The sequence below is a fragment of the Scardinius erythrophthalmus genome (assembly GCF_964197995.2).
Source record: "Scardinius erythrophthalmus genome assembly, chromosome: 1".
In the NCBI taxonomy this organism is placed as follows: Eukaryota; Metazoa; Chordata; class Actinopteri; order Cypriniformes; family Leuciscidae; genus Scardinius; species Scardinius erythrophthalmus.
This window is the reverse complement of record NC_138221.1, coordinates 69,309,245-69,327,241: the sequence shown is the minus strand read 5'-3', so window position 1 is coordinate 69,327,241 and position 17,997 is coordinate 69,309,245. Positions and strand designations below refer to the sequence as shown.

The following is a 17,997-nucleotide window of genomic DNA, read 5'->3' as shown; positions in this document are numbered from 1 at the left end:
AAACAGCGCGAGCGTCACTCGTGCTTCAGTGTGTGTGTGAGGTAAATGAAACCGCGCGTCTCCGCCATTCATTCACACAGAGACAAGCAGAACATGCAGGGTTAATATTTAAATAGTCTTTTGCAGTTTAATATACACAGGCACTATATATATCGTTGTAGATATCGGCTACAGACGGTGCGCCAAGTAAAAAAGTTAGTCTGGAGCCGCGCACTAAGATAAAAACACGGAAGCGACTTAAAGCAGCTCCTATTAGTGGGTACTGAATATACCCGGTACTACTGAAATGCTGGTATCGACACATTTTCAGCACCGACTTGGTACAGAAGTGCCGGTACTTTGACAACACTAGCGATAACACTGTAGAAGTTCTGAATGGCCGGTAACTTAAACATTTTGTAGCCAAATTGTCTGGTGAGTGTAAAAGATAATTTTCAAACCCTGGTGACAAGACATTACGAAACTGTTCCCAGTGTTCAAACCACTGCACCACATGGCAGTCAGATAAGAGACTATGCAAATATGAAAGATTTGTCTAGTTTTTACCATTACACATTTTTGAGTTGTGATCTTCTGGGCAAGATTAAATCGAATGACTGACAATACAATTACAAAACAGGCTTTAAAGGGCACCTATTATGCAAAATTCACTTTTACATGGTGTTTGAACATAAATGTGTGTTGGCAGTGTGTGAGCAAAACCACCCTAGAATGATAAAAATCCACCCAGTAGTTTTTTTACTATCTCAATAAATAACAAGCACTGTCTCAGAACGCCCTGTTCTAGATTTTCCTCACTGTGACGTAGAAATGCGCTAAGCCCCACCGACGTGTTTGATTGACAGTCTGGTTTTGGCATAGACCCCGCCCTCGGTGATCTGTTCTGTACACCATCGCCATTGTTTGTTTCAACGACAGCCGGTAATGTCTCCTAAGAAGTTTAGGTGTTCTGTTGTGGGATGTAAGAATGGACATACTATCTTCACTGACATCAGAGCCACTGAAAACGCAGCGGATGGATTTTATTTATGAAGAAAAGGCACCACTTAAACTTCCTAAATACAAGAATAATTTTCTGACTGACTGTTTAGTGAACGAGGGTCAAAGTTAATCCTCAAGTGTGGATCGTTGCCTACTGTTCGCGATCCAACGTCATCTCCAGAAGAAGTAAGTGTATTTTATTATTTTTGAGCAAATAGTCATTTCAATCGATGTCAGCCAGTTCAACAACAAATGCGTCTAAAGCTATTTATTGTCGTCGTCATAGGATGTCTCAACAAACAACGTCAGACAGTTTTATGTCACGTACATTATTTTTTGCAGCAATAACAAATGTAAAATGAATACCTCTATCTCCACAGACAGTATATAAACGTCTATCTCCCTGCAGCATTTGTTTTCTGGTTCTGTAACGTTAGCCATCTTCTCATATTTGCCACATAAGCGTGTGTGTAAGTTAGTTTCAAAAAATTGCGCGAAAGTTATCACAATTTGTTTGTGTGTGTGTGTGTTGCACATCCATAATTGCAAAGGGGACGCAATTAAAACTCTATAAGTACATAAATGTATCAAATAACCATTCCGAGACGTTTAGTCCATTCTCATTCGTGTTTATTCTGTGCCGGAGTCTCTTCATCATCTAGGTCCAGCAGCAGGGCGGGGATTATGCAGCTCATTTACATTTAAGGTGGTACACACCAAAACAGCTCTTTTTAAAACAGGCCCCAAAAATGACATTTTCAAATGGTTATAATAAATTAACTGTGGGGAATTTTGTGCTGAAACTTAACAAATACATTCTGGGGACACCCAAGACCAATATTGCATCTTGTAAAAAGGGGCATAATAGGTGCCCTTTAAAAGTTGTATTTAAAAAATGAACTAATGGAACAACACATAGTTTTGTTACAGCATTAAAAAAAAAATAACTAGGTAAATAGTTTTAAATCAGGACCATTAAAGGGTTAGTTCACCCAAAAATGAAAATTCTGTCAGTAATTACTAGGGTTGGGTACCGAAACCCGGTGACAATAGGGAACCGGTTCCGACGTAAACGGTAGTAACTAGGGGTGTAAATCGGAGCCTACATGACGATTCGATACGATACCGATTTCTTAAGCCAACGATTCGATTATTTTCGATACTTCAGAATTCCCTGCGATACGATTCGATTCGATTCAATACGATTCAATACTAGATTTTTACATGATATCTATTAAGTTTCAAATAAATCAACAAAAATAATAAATAATTTGCCTTTTATTGAGAATACAGAATACATTTGCATGTAACAAAGAAATTGTTTTTCCACCTCCACGAATGAGTGTTGTTCATTATGTCACCTTGTTGAGGTAAATTGTAGTTTTCCTTGCTTTACCCCGGTCTTACAGTAAAAAAGATGACTGTGAAAAATAGTAGAATTAAATTAAATACATTTATGGTGAGATTACTACAATTTATTTAATTAAACGCATTTATGGTGAAATTACTACATTTTCATGTCAATCTGTGTTCATTTTGACCACGAAACATGTGCTGTCACTTTAATTCAGCGCGTGCAGCACAGCAGAAATAGACTCGGTGCGGAAACGATCTCTGCACTGCTGTGCACCGCAACTGGAACGGATAAACGGACCGCAACCGCGTGCTCTGACCTGTTAACATGGGTACTGAAAAAAATATGCACCGCATACGCACTGCAAACGGAGTATGTGTGAAACGGGCGCAATCAGACAAACGCTCCATCTGTTTTCCTGAAGCCAAAATACATCCTCACCCATGACTTGACGCCGACTGGAGTGTGTAACATTTCACTGTCATTTCCAGCTCGCTCTGACGGATCCATGTCAGACTCAACAATGTGTGTGAACATAGATAGACTGTGAAACGTAAGTAACGCGTGTGAAGCGGTGTGAAGAAGACAATAATGAGGTTAGCGCCACCCGCAGCTTTAGTAGGTTGTACGCATATGTCGGAGCAAATGCTGAAAATAGACGGGCGGCAAAATAAACACATTAATCGATACTCTCGCGGACGCATCGATGCATCGAATCGTCGGCTGTATAATCGATGCATCGATACAAATCGATTAATATTTACACCCCTAGTAGTAACGAGACCGAATAAGAACGAAACTTTCGGTGCCTGATTTCGGTGCCTGACGTTTTTTACCGCCCCCTATAAAACATCTCGCGGCACGAATGATCCAATAATAAAACGTTTCCAGTAAACCAGCAGAGCATTCATTTAGTTCGTTTGTTAAATAAGAGACGATCTAGCGCTGAAATGTGTTTTTTAAATCAAGTGATCAAAGTGCTCTGCGCGGATACAGTGTTTTCTCTTGTGGCTCGCGCACACACTGTCTTCACTCGGACACGCGCTTCAATACGTTGCGGAGATCGATCTATTTATGAGGCGCCGTCTATATGATTATGTGCGCGGAGAGTTTGTGTGTGTGTGTGTGTGCTCGCGTCTCAGATGAGTATGTTCGCGGAGAGTTCCGCGCGTCTCGTGTGTGTAGAGTTTGCGTGTTTGTGCGTGAGCGACTTTAGTTTTGACGTTGTGCATTTCATATGTATTAGTTTGAGCATTCAGCAGTATACATGTATGTGTGACTACTTAGTAGGCCTATATGTGTATGCAAGGGTTTCATATGTGCGTGAATGAAGTTTGATTTAAAGGCATACTCCACTTTAAAATGAAAATTCTGTCATCATATACTCAACCTCATGTTGTTTCAAACCTGTATGAATAATAATTCTTAAGTATATCAAGCGACTAGAATACTTTTTGTGCGCAAAAACAAACAAAAATAACGACTTTTTTCCACTATTCATTTCCTTCTCTCTGGGCCTCTAGTTGGTTCACGTAGTGTTTTTGCGTAGCGCGTCTGTGTTACACGTCACCACGTAGGCTCACAATTGGCCGAAGCTGGTCATGTGTGTGATGCGTGTTGACGTGCAACACAGACGCGCAGCGCAAAAACACTACGAGGCCCAGAGAGAAGGAAATAAATAGTGGAATAAAGTCGTTATTTTTGTTTGTTTTTGCGCACAAAAAGTATTCTCGTCGCTTGATATACTTAAGATTAAGCCACTGTAGTCACTTGGACTATATTAACGATCTCTTTAATAACTTTTCTGGGCCTGCAAGTTTCGGTCACCTAGCAGCCTATGGAGAAGTGATCCAGCTCTCAGATTTAATAAAAAATATCTTAATTTGTGTTCCGAAGATGAACGAAGGTCTTACGCGGTTGGAACAACATGAGGGTGAGTAATTACTGACAGAATTTTCATTTTTGGGTGAACTAACCCTTTAAGAGGGGAAATCTGCAGAGGTGATGAGAGGAGATCTGCATTTTAGAGCCGGAGTGTGAAGATGAATAGTTCCAGGTTCATACACAGAAGAGTGAGGGAAAAAAAGAGACATCATGATTTACAAAAAGAAAAGCACAAAGATAACACCAGAGGTTGTTTGATCACACAACAGAGACTTAAAACAGACCTTCCTCTTCTTAAAGACCTCTGAGCAACAGGGCTGAAATCTCTTAAAATCCACAGAGATTCAGAATTGAATGAAGGCCTGGTATACTAGAGCACTAATGCAGTGTGGAATGAACACACACACACACACACACACACACACACTCTCTTCACTTCACTCTTCACTCATGTTCCTATCCGCATATTGCTGTTATTTTTTTTTTTTTATTGGTTTTATTTACTAAAAATGTGTTTCTTATTCTAAAGTTAATAATTTTATACATTATTGCAATAAGAAGACACTTCAAAAGACCTCAAACAAAACAAAAAAAAATCTAAACTTTGCCAAAAATACTGATTTAATGTATTTTAAAATGATTAAATATATATATTCATAACAAAAGCTGTTAGAAGAGCAGTAAGTCACATCCAGAAAAATGAATGGATCTCTATGGGGCAATTACACTTTCTGGCTAAAACTATATTATCTGCAAAAAAAATTCTGACCAAATGGCAGAATTATGCATCTAACAAAAATGATCAATATTCAGAAACAACTCATATTTAATTTTGATCATTATTAATGAATGTGTTTTTTTCTTTCTTAAAAATGTAATATTTCATATGCATGCTAATGGTGTAGCTGAGGAGTTTTGCAGTAAATAAGTAGGCTACAAAAGTACTTCAAATCTCCCAAAACACAGCATTAATGTATAGAGAAGTAAACAAAGCAATTATATATTTGTATTATTAAAAATGTTTTTTTTTTTGTTGTTCTTAAACAAGTGCAGTACGACAACTGTTTCTCCACAGCAATGTGCATTCTGGTCCAACCAAGTCTAACAAGGAAACACTGGCAACATGCGAGAGATCTCTTGAGATTCTTTGTGCTACAGTGCAGAGAACTGTGGAGAAGCTTTCCTTGTGTACAATGTCCAGCAGATGCTCCATATTGCAGATGTTGGGGGGATGGTGGTGTGTGTGTGTGTGTGTGTGTGTGTGTGTGTGTGTGTGTGTGTGTGTGTGTGTGTGTGTGTGTGTGTGTGTGTGTGTGTGTGTGTGTGTGTGTGCATTTAACATTGTGCTTGTAGAATAGTTTTGCTTCATCATTTCTGTGATTTTTCATTTCAAGTTATCGGTTTTATGGTTTAGTGGGGCATTATGGATCCTATATGGGGTCAAAAAAGACCCCGAACATCCGGAGTGTGACTTTAACAACATACAGCCAGATATTGCATTTATTTATTTATTTATTCAAACCTTGTTTGGGGCTGTCCAATAGCACATAACTGGGACAAGCCTTTTTACATTTCCTTGACTGGAATAATATAATAGCAGGGTAAACTCGGTGGCATGGGAGGACAGAGCAAATTAATTTACCATTTTATCTAATAGTGAAAGAACAAATCCACTACTGAATTCTCACGATTTTTCAATATAAAATAAAAATAGAGAAATGCATTAAGGCAGCCAGAATAGACAAACGTCAAATTTACTGTCACTCCCTCGGCAGCGCTATTAGAAACACCAGTTACTGTTACTTTATTTATTTATTTAGTCATTTTATGTCAGGGCTGAATAACGCAAGGGATATTAAATGTATACATTAAATTTTTCAAAAAATAAGAAAATATATGAACTGTATAAAGTTATATAGTTTTTTAAACTCTCACTGAAAGAGGAGGCAGAGTGTGTATAAGCTGTGGTCAGAGCCAGAGCGCATAGCGGACGTCTCCTGGATCGCCACAGTAAAGCTACAGTAGCCTACCTAGTCTACTCACTTATCAGCTTATTATGACCGCCGCTAGCATAGCTAGCGAAAGCGGTCATATAGGGATTGTCAAAGGTTTTTTTTTTTTTTTTTTTTTTTTTTTTTTTCGTCATCTACTGAATTTTTCATCAACGATACCAGGGACACCGAAACACCGGGGAACATGAAATTTGGTGGGCATGTAGCCCCACTAGACTTTTACGGAAAAATTCCGTTTGGTCCCCGGGGGCCACTCCCCCCACGCGCTGGGCCCCCCCAAACCCAAAAAATGCAGTTTTTCCTAAATAACTACCTGAACCGTGGCACCGAGGATGAAGAAATTTTGTGTATTTTGGGCCTAATTTATTTGTCCCTTGCGTGACCTCCCGTGTCCCGTTTTTTGACAAGCTGATAAACCACTGACTGATACAACAGCAACAGCAGCAGTGCTGACCACGACACTTGAGAATGATCACCGACACCTGTCATCATCCAATCACAGCTTTTTTTAATCACTGTTTTGAGACAAATCATTGTTTGATTTGCGAACATCCTCTGCCGTCTGGTCGCTTCCGCTTCAAGCCGGACTCGTCTCGCGCTAACGGTAATTTCCTTTCACTGTCCACGTTTTGATTTCGGCTAATCAATTTTGGCTAATGCAAACAACGTGATTATTGTTCATGAGTCTAACATCCAGCCACACAAGTTAACATGTAATCTACCTGAGGGAATAATATGCTCAAAAAACATTTCTGATTATTATTAATGTTTTAAAGCTTTTAGAAAGTACATAGAAAGCTTTTGTAACATTATCTTAACTGTCACTTTTGATTAATGTAATGCATCCTTGCTGAATAAAAGTAGGCAATTACTTTCTTTATTTTTTTTTCCCAAAAAATAATCTTACTAACCCCAAACTTTTGAACTGTAAGCCTAGTGTATAATGTTAAAAAAGCTTTCTATTTTAGATAAATGCTGTATTTTGAACTATGGTTTGTTTGTAATGTGACTTTTTTCAAGTATGACATTAAAATTATTTTTAGAATTAAATACATAAATAGGTTAAGCAATACAAATGTGTTTATGTCTGATAACCTTTTAAACACAAACTTAACTGCAGACACTGAAATGACGTACACTGTGTGATACAGTACAAATATTTTGAGTGTCCCTCATTTTCCTATAAATAACCACGATTAACCACCTATAAGAGAGTGTGTGTGTGTTTGTGAGAGAGTGTGTGTGTGTTTGTGAGAGAGAGTGTGTGTGAGAAAGAGAGAGTGTGTGTGTGTTTGTGAGAAAGAGAGTGTGTGTGTGTTTGTGAGAGAGAGAGTGTTTGTGTGTGTTTGTGAGAGAGAGTGTGTGTGAGAAAGAGAGTGTGTCTGTGAGAGAGAGAGTGTGTGTGAGAGTGAGTGAAAGAGTGTGTGTGTGAGAGAGAGAGAGTGTGTGTCTGTGAGAGAGTGAGTGAGTGTGTCTGAGAGTGAGTGAAAGAGTGTGTGTGTGTGAGAGAGAGAGAGAGTGAGTGTGTATCTGTGAGAGTGTGTGTGAGAGAGAGTGTGTCTGTGAGTGAGTGTGTTTGTGAGAGAGAGAGTGTGTCTGTGAGAGAGAGAGAGTGTGTGTTTGTGAGAGAGAGAGTGTGTCTGTGATAGAGAGAGAGTGTGTTTGTGAGAGAGTGTGTCTGTGAGAGAGAGAGAGTGTGTCTGTCTGAGAGAGAGAGTGTATGTGTTTGTGAGAGTGTGTGTGTGTGTGTGTGTGTGTGTGTGTGTGTGTGTGTGTGTGTGTGTGTGTGTGTGTGTGTGTTTGTGAGAGATCGGTGCGTGTGTCTGTGAGAGAGAAAGTGTGTGTGTGTTTGTGAGAGAGAGAGTGTGTTTGTGAGAGATCGGTGCGTGTGTGTTTGAGAGAGAGAGAGTGTCTGTCAGAGAGAGTGTGTGTTTGTGAGAGAGTGAGAGTGCGTGTGTTTGTGAGAGAGTGTGTCTGTGAGATAGTGAGAGAGAGTGTGTCTGTGAGAGAGAGAGAGTGTGTGTGTGTTTGTGAGAGAGAGTGTGAGAGTTACCATGGTTACCGAACTGTTTGGCAACAAAATGACAAGCTCTTGAGATACATTATACATTTAATGTGCTTTCACGGTGAAATGTCCAATTTACAATTTCAACTCCTGACACGAAGAACATAAAACGGAGAGGATTTTTTTTTTTGAGACCAAGACCGATAAAATCCGTTCATTATTTCCTCAAATATGAACACAAAGAACACAACTGACAGCATCCAATAGCATCCAGCTGCAGCCCCGCAGACTCACCTCCGGCTAGACACCAGTGGCTGGACACCAGTAGATGGACAGCCTACGTCATTTCCGTTTTCTCCGTCATTTCCGTTTCGCCGCTAATTTCCGGTTTCACCGCTGGATGGACAGCAATTTTATTTCCTATTTTCACCTCTGGATTGACAGCATATTTAGTTCTCACCTCTGGATGGACAGTATATTTATTTTATATTTTCACCTCTGGATTGACATATTTATTTTATATTTTCACCTATGGATAGACAGCATATTTATTTTCTGTTTTCACCAGTGACAGCATTCTTTGCAGGCTTAATTGCACACGTCTTTTCCGTATTGTCATTTTACTTTTATGACTTAAAATATATAATATGAAAGCTGTGTGCAAATTGAAATATGATCTTTATCATATCTCTTTACATAAAACAATTCTCAATAATATACTTAATATTATAACATCAATAATTCATGCAAACTGCATTCACAAGAACCACCTTGAAAATATATATTGTTCAGATCATATCACTATTTTTTGTGACTTAAATTCAGCCTCAACGGACTATAACGTTTTGTCAATACAACAGACTTGTACATGTTAATTGACCACAGTTTTTTGCCTTGCCCATTTGGATATTCAATTCTTATTTTTTTGTGTAAATGTAACCACTTCTGTTTTTAAAATATACGTAGATTCACATGATCAGACAATTTACCAAACAATCCAGATCAAATTAACACTTCATGTTTTTGCAATATTTATTGGAAATTACACATGGTACAAATGGTACAATCTTCACACATTCAAGTTAAAAAAAAAAAAAAAAAAAAACGTATTTACAATATTAAATCATACCACTCAAAGAACGATTTAATTGGAAAATCTATTGTAGCAACCTAAGTTAGCTCTAGAATTGAGGCACAACAGAGTTCACTAATACCTTTAAACAAGTAATAAAAACTCAGTGAGTGTTTTAGCGCAATTTTCTCACGTCATGGGATCACAACACTAAGAGATAGTAAATCTTTTCCTGGATTTTTTTTGTGCGTTCCCGAGATTAGACCTTCCTTAACATAATGCCGAAAACCCGAAGTCTCTAGGTGGTCTGGTTGAGGAGTAGATAGAAGTGCAAGATTGGTGTGCACAGACAGAACAGAAATCATGAGTTAACAATCGCAATTTTGTCCGGTGGAAAATTGCGTTAAAAAACACGACACAGTACCTTGAAAACAAGACGATTTTTTAAACTAGCTAGTTTGTGCATTTGAATTCTGACATGACCTATAAATTATCGACAGTTTATTATTTTTTCTTACCGCTGACATCTGCGTGGCGCGTCAAATTTGAAAAGTGAATGACGATACGGAAATGACGTCAATTTGAAAAGTGAATGACGATACGGAAATGACGTCTGCTGTCCATCCACTGGTGTCCAGCCACTGGTGTCTAGCAAGAAGTGAGTCTGCGGGGCTGCAGCTGGATGCCTCTCACAGCATCAACGGAACGCTAATGTTTGCTAGCTTGTAACGTTCGCTAGCTTGTAACGGTAACATTACGACCGAAAACAAACAAGAAGACACGAAGCACCAAACACTAATCAACGTTACAAGGATCAACCGGCACCGTCAAACGATAATCCTAACTACAGGAAATAAAACCTACCGTAACGTTAGGTTCGAGAGAATGGATGCCGCGATGGAGGACGGCTCCGCTATCAGCTTGCCGGTAAAAGATTCAGATCTGCCGCTTTTGCCACCGGACACTGACAGATATGAGATCCAGTATCCGGACCATGTGACTTCCCTAAAAGATAGGAAGTCCTTCAAAATAAAAGCCCTCCGGGACTCACCTGAGAGGATCATTGCAGATTTTACAATGAAAGGAAACTGTAGGGTCAAAAGTAACCTTCTTTTCTTCACCCATCATCCTCCTGCCTGGCATGCAGCCTTTTGTGAAATCTTCACCCATGTTAAAAAGAATGGAATCAGCAAAGGAAGACAAATTACAGTATGTGAGGAAGACCCTACCTCTCCCACCCTGATCATCAAAATATATCACAATGGCACAATCATGATCCAGGGATTAGATCAGAAAATAGCCTGGATAATTTTTACAAACACTTCCAGTCAATGAAAATCGTAGCAGAAAAGAAGAAGATAGGAAACAGACAACAGCCAGAGACCCCAGAGAGACCAGCCGTCCCCAGCAGCAGTCATGTGACCGCCTCTCCTCACTGCAGTCCCAAACTCCTCACCAGTGTGAAGGTACTGAGAGAGGGACTCTCCATCCTGGAGAGGGAGTTTGTGGACTTCAAAGAAAAGACCTTGACCTGCCTTCACAACAACAGTGAACATCAACACCCAGCAGTGAGTGAGCTAAGCAGTATGGTCCTTCAGCAGAAAGCTGAAATTCACGAGCTGTACCAGGCCATGAAGGAGCTGGAGGAAGATAACCAGGCCCTGAGGTTAGCCCTACACAGAGTATTGGAGGATCTCACCCAACACTCCACCACCCAGAGCAACCAGCGGCAAACTCTACAGGCTCTACAGGCGGAGGTCCACACCCTGAGAGAAGAGCTGAGAGATCATCGCCCCCCCCCCTCCCATCAACCCCACACCCACCACTTCCCTGCCCCCGAACCCTCCTATCCTATCGGAACCCACTACACTCCACCCAGACCCCACCACTTACTCGCCTCCAGAACCCCCTCAAACACACATACTGACTACAGTACTGATAAACCCAATCACACACACACAGCACACACTTCTCAGATCATATTATTGTGTGACTCAAACGGGAAACACATTGACTTAAAACGCCTCTTCCCAGGCCGAGAAGCAGTGAAACTCTGGAGCCCCACCACGAAGAAGGCTAGTGAGCAGCTATCCAAACAGAGGTACCAAGATGTGGAGCACATTCTGATCCACACAGGGACCAACGACCTGACTGCAAGGATCAGCGACCTACCATCAGCACTGTTGCAGGTGGCAAGGAAAGCGAGAAAGAAATACCCCAGAGCAAGAGTAACTATATCATCTTTACTTCCAAGGACTGACACACCCCAACACACAATTAATACAATCAACGCGGAGATTAGAGAGAAATGCGCAGAACTGCAAAACGTCCATGTAGCCCTCCACAGAGACATACTTCAGCAGCACTTATGTGACCACATCCACCTCAGTAAGAGAGCTGTGGGACTATTTGCGAAGAGCCTCAAAGACACTGCCCTAGGCCGATGCACTTCCACACCTGACCGCAGAAGAAACTCCACTCAATCAGGAAACTCTCTTCACCCACGCAGACATCACCCTACCCAGCAGATGTACCCTCAGCAGCCCCCCTACACAAAACAACCACAACAACAGTACAACCAAACAAACCAAGAAATCTACCTGTCACAACCCACTATCCAAAGAGAGAGGGCTACCTGCCACAGCCCTGCCTTCCCAGAGAGATTTATCTACCTAACGAAGTCACAGCCCACCATCCACCGAGGGAGCTACCTACCTACATGCCTCAGCCCCCCAGCCAGAGAGAGAGCTACGCCATAGCTACCAGAGCACCAATACCACCATCTGCACCACCCAGCCAGAGAGAGAGCTACGCCTTAGCTGCCATAGCACCAATACCACCATCTGCCCACTGTGATCCAAACCAGATAAGAGACCTAGTCACCTTGCTGTGCTCAAAACTGTTAAATTAACATGGGCTTTCAACATTATTAGACACCAAACCTATGTATCATCTATAACATATATAACAGGTACATAGCATTTATAATACTTAATATCGTTGGAGTTGGATTATTATTATTATTATTATTTTATTTATTTATTTATTTTATTTTTTTTCACATTTCTACGTGAAACACAGATCCTATATCTGGACAAATGTCATTCTCAATTAGTAGTTGGAATATCCAGGGTTTGTACTCCACAACTTTTGGGGATAAAACTTCAGATCCTGAATTTGTAAAAAGTGTAAATAATTTAGATATCATCATTATACATGAAACATGGAACTATTCAGATTTACTATCTTATTGTCCTAATAATTACATTGAATTTTCGGTACCTTCTGTAAAAAAGAAAAATGTTAAAAATGGAAGAGATTCAGGGGGAACATTAATTTGGCATAAAGCACAATATAAAAATGATATCTCACCAGTGAAAACAGGAAAAACTCACCTTTGGATAAAAATCAACAGAGGTATAGTTAATAGCACCAGAGATATATATTTATGTGCAATCTATATCCCACCTTCAAACTCCCCCTATTACACTGAGGAGATTTTTCAAGACCTTCAAAAGGAGATAATTCATTTCCAGTCATTGGGTCACATCTTAATATGTGGAGATCTCAATGCAAGAACTGGAAAAGAGAAAGACTACATCGAAGTAGATGGAAACAAACACATTTTCGGTCAAATCTCCCCAGTCCCAGCTCACGCAATACCACAAAGACAAAGTTTTGACAATATTATAAACAAAAACGGAAGACAAGTTCTCCAGATATGCAAAAGCCTAGGCTTATACATAGTTAATGGAAGGACCCGAGGTGACTCTCTGGGTAGAATGACCTATTCCTCTGTGTTAGGTAACAGTGTGGTGGACTATACGATAACCGATATCGACCCAGAGGATATCAATACATTTGTAGTTTCACCACAACTTCCCTTTTCAGATCACTGCCAAACAACTCTTTATTTAAATAAGTCTTCAAAGTATAGCTTTGTACAAGAATCAGAAACCAGCAAAATGTATGACCTCCACCAAAAATATATATGGAAAAAATGCAGCAACATAGAGAATTATTTAACTGCACTTGAGAGTACAGAAATCAAATCAAAACTTAATCTCTTCAGACTTATTAAATTCCCATGCACAAAAGATGGAGTAAATTTGGCTATACAGCACTTAAACAATATATTTGTTGAATTAGCTACAAAATCAAATCTCAAAATAATTAACTATAGTAACAAAATAACAAAACACAAACCCTCAAAAGAAAAATGGTATGATAATGAATGCGTTTATGCTAGAAAACAACTAAGACTATTATCAAACCAAAAACACAGAGAACCCCATGAGAGTCAGATACGGGTCCAATACCATCAGGCACTAAAACACTACAAAATACTAATCAATAAGAAATAGAGCTTTACAGATCTGAAGAACTTAACAAAATAGAAGAAGCCATTGACCAAAACGTCTTTTGGAATTTGTGGAATAAATTCAGTCCAAGACAAACTAAAGATAAATTAACAATACAAAATGGTTTGATCTGGAAAAATCACTTTGAATTTTTGTATAAGAATATTGATTATAGTGCAATCACCCCCCAACAACACTGAGTAGTTGAAAAACTTCACCACTTAGAGGAAAAGGTGAAAGACTACCAAACCCCCCTAGATACAGTAATAACACTAACAGAAATACAGATCCAACTGAAGGCTCTGAAGGCTGGAAAGACTTGTGGAGTGGACAGCATCTGCCCTGAGATGCTAAAGCACAGTAGCCCTACACTGCAGGCAGCTCTCCACAAGCTGTTCAACCTCGTTCTGGAGTCTGGTTATTTCCCTGAGATCTGGAACCATGGACTCATCACCCCTATTTTCAAAAATGGCGACAGATTGGACCCTAACAACTACAGAGGCATTAGTGTGAACAGTAGTCTGGGGAAGGTTTTCTGCAGTATTATCAACGCCAGAATACTGTCCTTTCTCACCAAGCACAATGTCTTAAGTAAAAATCAAATTGGCTTTTTACCAAAATATCGTACATCAGACCACATTTATACTCTCCACACCCTTATTAAAAACTACACCAAAATTAAAAATGGGAAAATATTTGCATGTTTTATAGACTTCAAAAAAGCTTTTGACACAATATGGCATGATGGGCTTTTTTATAAACTTATCGAAAGCGGGATAGGGGGTAAAGTCTATGACACTATTAAATCACTGTACACAGAAAATAAATGTGCAGTAAAAATTGGCTCCAAAAGAACAGAATTCTTCAAGCAAGGGCGTGGCGTGAGACAGGGATGCAGTTTGAGTCCAACACTGTTTAACATTTACATCAATGAACTAGCAACCATGTTGGAGCAATCTGCAGCCCCAGGTCTCACTCTTCATGATACCAACATCAAGTTCCTGCTCTATGCCGATGATCTGGTTCTGTTGTCCCCAACAGAAGAAGGTTTACAACAGGGCCTGTCCGTCCTAGAGCAGTACTGTCAGAAATGGGCACTGACAGTCAATCTGAAAAAGACCAGTGTTATGGTATTTCAGAGGAGAGCCAGATCTCTGGGAAATAGACAGAGTTACAACTTCACTCTGGGCAACACCAGACTAGAACAAAAGGGTTGATATAATTACTTAGGGGTTGAAATTAGTGCATCAGGGAGTTTCAACCTGGCCATAAACACACTATGTAATAAAGCTTGGAGAGCTTTGTATGCAATCAAATGCAAATTTGGAAAAACAAATATCCCCGCAAGAATTTGGCTAAAAATCTACAATTCTCTGATAACACCAATAATGCTTTACGGAAGCGAAGTTTGGGGCCCGATTTCGAAACCAGAATTTAAAAACTGGGATAAAACTCCCACTGAAAAACTGCAACTGGAATTCTGTAAAATTATTCTAAAAGTTCGCCCAAACACCCCAAACAATGCATGCAGAGCAGAACTCGGTATATTCCCTCTGAAAATTCAAATTAAAAAAAGGTCAATTAAATTTTGGCAGCATTTAAATCAAGCTGATAAAAATTCCATTGCATACAAAGCTCTCCTGAGCAACCAGCGGGGTTCAGATGTCCACCCCCTGGACCAGCTGGCTCAGAGGTACACGGAGATAAACACAGTCAGTAGTGGACAGACAGGCAGAGAGAGAGACAGGTACACCGAGCATCAGAGTCGCCACAGACACAATCCTCAGTCTTCAATCAAAAGATTTGAAACTAAATTAAAAGACGAGTATACAGAACAATGGCAAAATGAAAATAAAATACAACACAAACTCCTCTGTTATCAAACCCTGAACAGAGATATCCAATTGGCCGAATATCTCAAAACAAAAAATCCAAAAGAAATACGAATTTTAACAAAATACAGAGTCAGTGACCACGAGCTGGAAATTGAAAGAGGTAGACATTTAAAAGTGTGGAGACCAAGAGAGAAACGAGTCTGTACACACTGCCACCAGGGTATCAAAACAGAATTACATTTTCTATGTACATGTCCCAAATATGAAGACTTAAGAAACAAATATTTCCAAAAATTTGAAAAACATATACCAGGCTTCACTACCTACACTGAGGACAAAAAGCTTCCTTTTTTATTAGGGGAAGATAAAAGCACAGCATGGCTAGCAGCTAAATATGTCTTCTCCTGCCACAATACAAGGCTAAATAAATAGAAACTTGTATAAGAGGTATATATATATATTTGATTTTTTTTTTTTTTTTTTTTTTTGTCTGTATTCTCTTTTATTTTTATGTTTTATATATATATATATATATATATATATATATATATATATATATATATATATATATATATATATATATATATATATATATATATATATAATTGTTTCAATGTACCCTTTGAGGGACATGCACAGAATGTGTTTAGTATCTGCATCTATATCATAATTATCCTGTTTACTTGTATTACTATATCAGATGTATTAACTCCTTGTTGTTGTTTAAATATGTTTGCTCTTATGCTTTGGCAACACGGGTGCATTTTTTTTTTGTCATGCCAATAAAGCAACATGAAATTGAAATTGAAAAATTGAAATTGAAATTGTGTGTCTGTGAGAGAGAGTGTGTGTGTCTGTGAGAGAGGGAGAGTGTGTGTTTGTGAGAGAGAGTGTGTGTGTCTGTGAGTGTGTGTGTTTGTGAGAGAGAGTGTGTCTGTGAGAGAGAGAGAGAGAGAGAGAGTGTGTGTGTGAGAGAGAGAGAGAGAGAGTGTGTGTGAGAGAGAGAGAGTGAGTGTGTGTGTCTTAATTATTCATTATTTAAGGTTATTTTATATTTTGTGTGTGTGTGTGTGTGTGTGTGTGTGTGTGTGTGTGTGTGTGTGTGTGTGTGTGTGTGTGTGTGTGTGTGTGTGTGTTTTCTAGTGTGGATCAATGTGGAGAGTTCATGATGACATCAAGACTACACAGATGTAAGTCCTCAAACACAGTTTTAGTGTGTGTTGTTGTAAATGTTGCTGTTGTAATGTGTGTGTTCTTGTGTTCAGATGCCGTTGATCTCACACTGGATCCAAACACAGCACACACTCGTCTCGCTCTGTCTGAGGAGAACAGAAAGGTGACGCTTGTGGAAGAGAGTCAGTCGTATCCTCGTCATCTAGAGAGATTTGAGTGTCTTCAGGTTCTGTGTGGAGAGAGTCTGACTGGACGCTGTTACTGGGAGGCTGAATGGAGTGGAGATGGTGCTGATATATCAGTGTCATATAAAGGAATCAAGAGGAAAGGAGAGAGTTTAGACTGTTGGTTTGGATGTAATGTGAAGTCCTGGAGTCTGAACTGCTCTGATCACAGATTCTCTGTCTGGCACAATAATAACTCCACTGATGTTTCTGCTGGTTCAGGATCCTGTAAGAGAGTAGGAGTGTTTGTGGACGTGTTGGCCGGCACTCTGTCCTTCTACAGCGTCTCTGACACACACACACTCACACGCTTACACACATTCACACACACATTCACTGAACCCCTCTGTGCTGGATTTAGAGTTCCTTATTCAGACTCTTCAGTGTCTCTGTGTCACATTAAACAACAAACACACTGACTGACACACACACACACACACACACATAAACACACACACTCACTAAATTTTTCCAGCTGTGTAACTGATTGTGTGTGTTACTGCATTATCACCGTTATTGATATTCACACACTTTATTTGTGCACAATGTGTTATTAAAATCCTTCAGATGATCTGATTAAAACTGCTGGATCTCACAGGATTATTATAATCAATAATGTGAGATGAATAACACATCATCTATATAATCATAGAGATAACTGTAAAATGAACATTAATCTACTGTCACCTCCAGTATTTCACTGTTAATTCACATGTTTTATTACAGTTTAATCATGTTATTGTAGTTTATGGTCAATAAACGCTTGTTCCTGTTTCAGTCTGAACATGTTTCTTCAGTTGTTGATCTTTGACTGTTATTTTCATTCATGATAAACGTTTGTCACCCTGAGTTCTCTTACGAGAGGTTCTCTCGTATTGCGTCGAAACCAGCAACGAGCCAGCCTAGGACAGCCTGAGGAAGCCGGTGGAATCTTCGCCGCCTTCAGCCTGCCGTGCCAGCTCAGCTATCCGGCGATATATCCTTTCTCGCTTGCTTTGTGTGTGTTTTTCTTGCAGCACTCACTAAAAGAGCAAGGCGTTTGTTTCAAAATGCCTCGAGTTTCATGCGGTTCATGCCGCTCTCCGCTCAGCGACAG

At 39.6% G+C, this 17,997-nt stretch overlaps 1 protein-coding gene across 3 annotated transcripts in view; it reads left to right on the top strand.

Moving 5' to 3' along the window:
• LOC308688067 (NACHT, LRR and PYD domains-containing protein 3-like) overlaps positions 1-17,696 on the top strand; it is an 88,864-nt gene extending 71,168 nt beyond the window's left edge. For 2 of the 3 annotated variants that reach the window (XM_081360918.1, XM_081360917.1), the window contains exons 6-7: positions 16,648-16,694; positions 16,770-17,684. In XM_081360918.1, coding sequence (XP_081217044.1) covers positions 16,648-16,694; positions 16,770-17,320 — 598 coding nt within the window. In that variant the 3' untranslated portion in view covers positions 17,321-17,684. Of the gene's footprint in view, positions 1-16,647; positions 16,695-16,769 lie in introns of all 3 variants that reach the window. The other variant, XM_081360916.1, reaches the window with a different exon arrangement.
• The last annotated feature ends 301 nt before the right edge of the window (positions 17,697-17,997 follow it).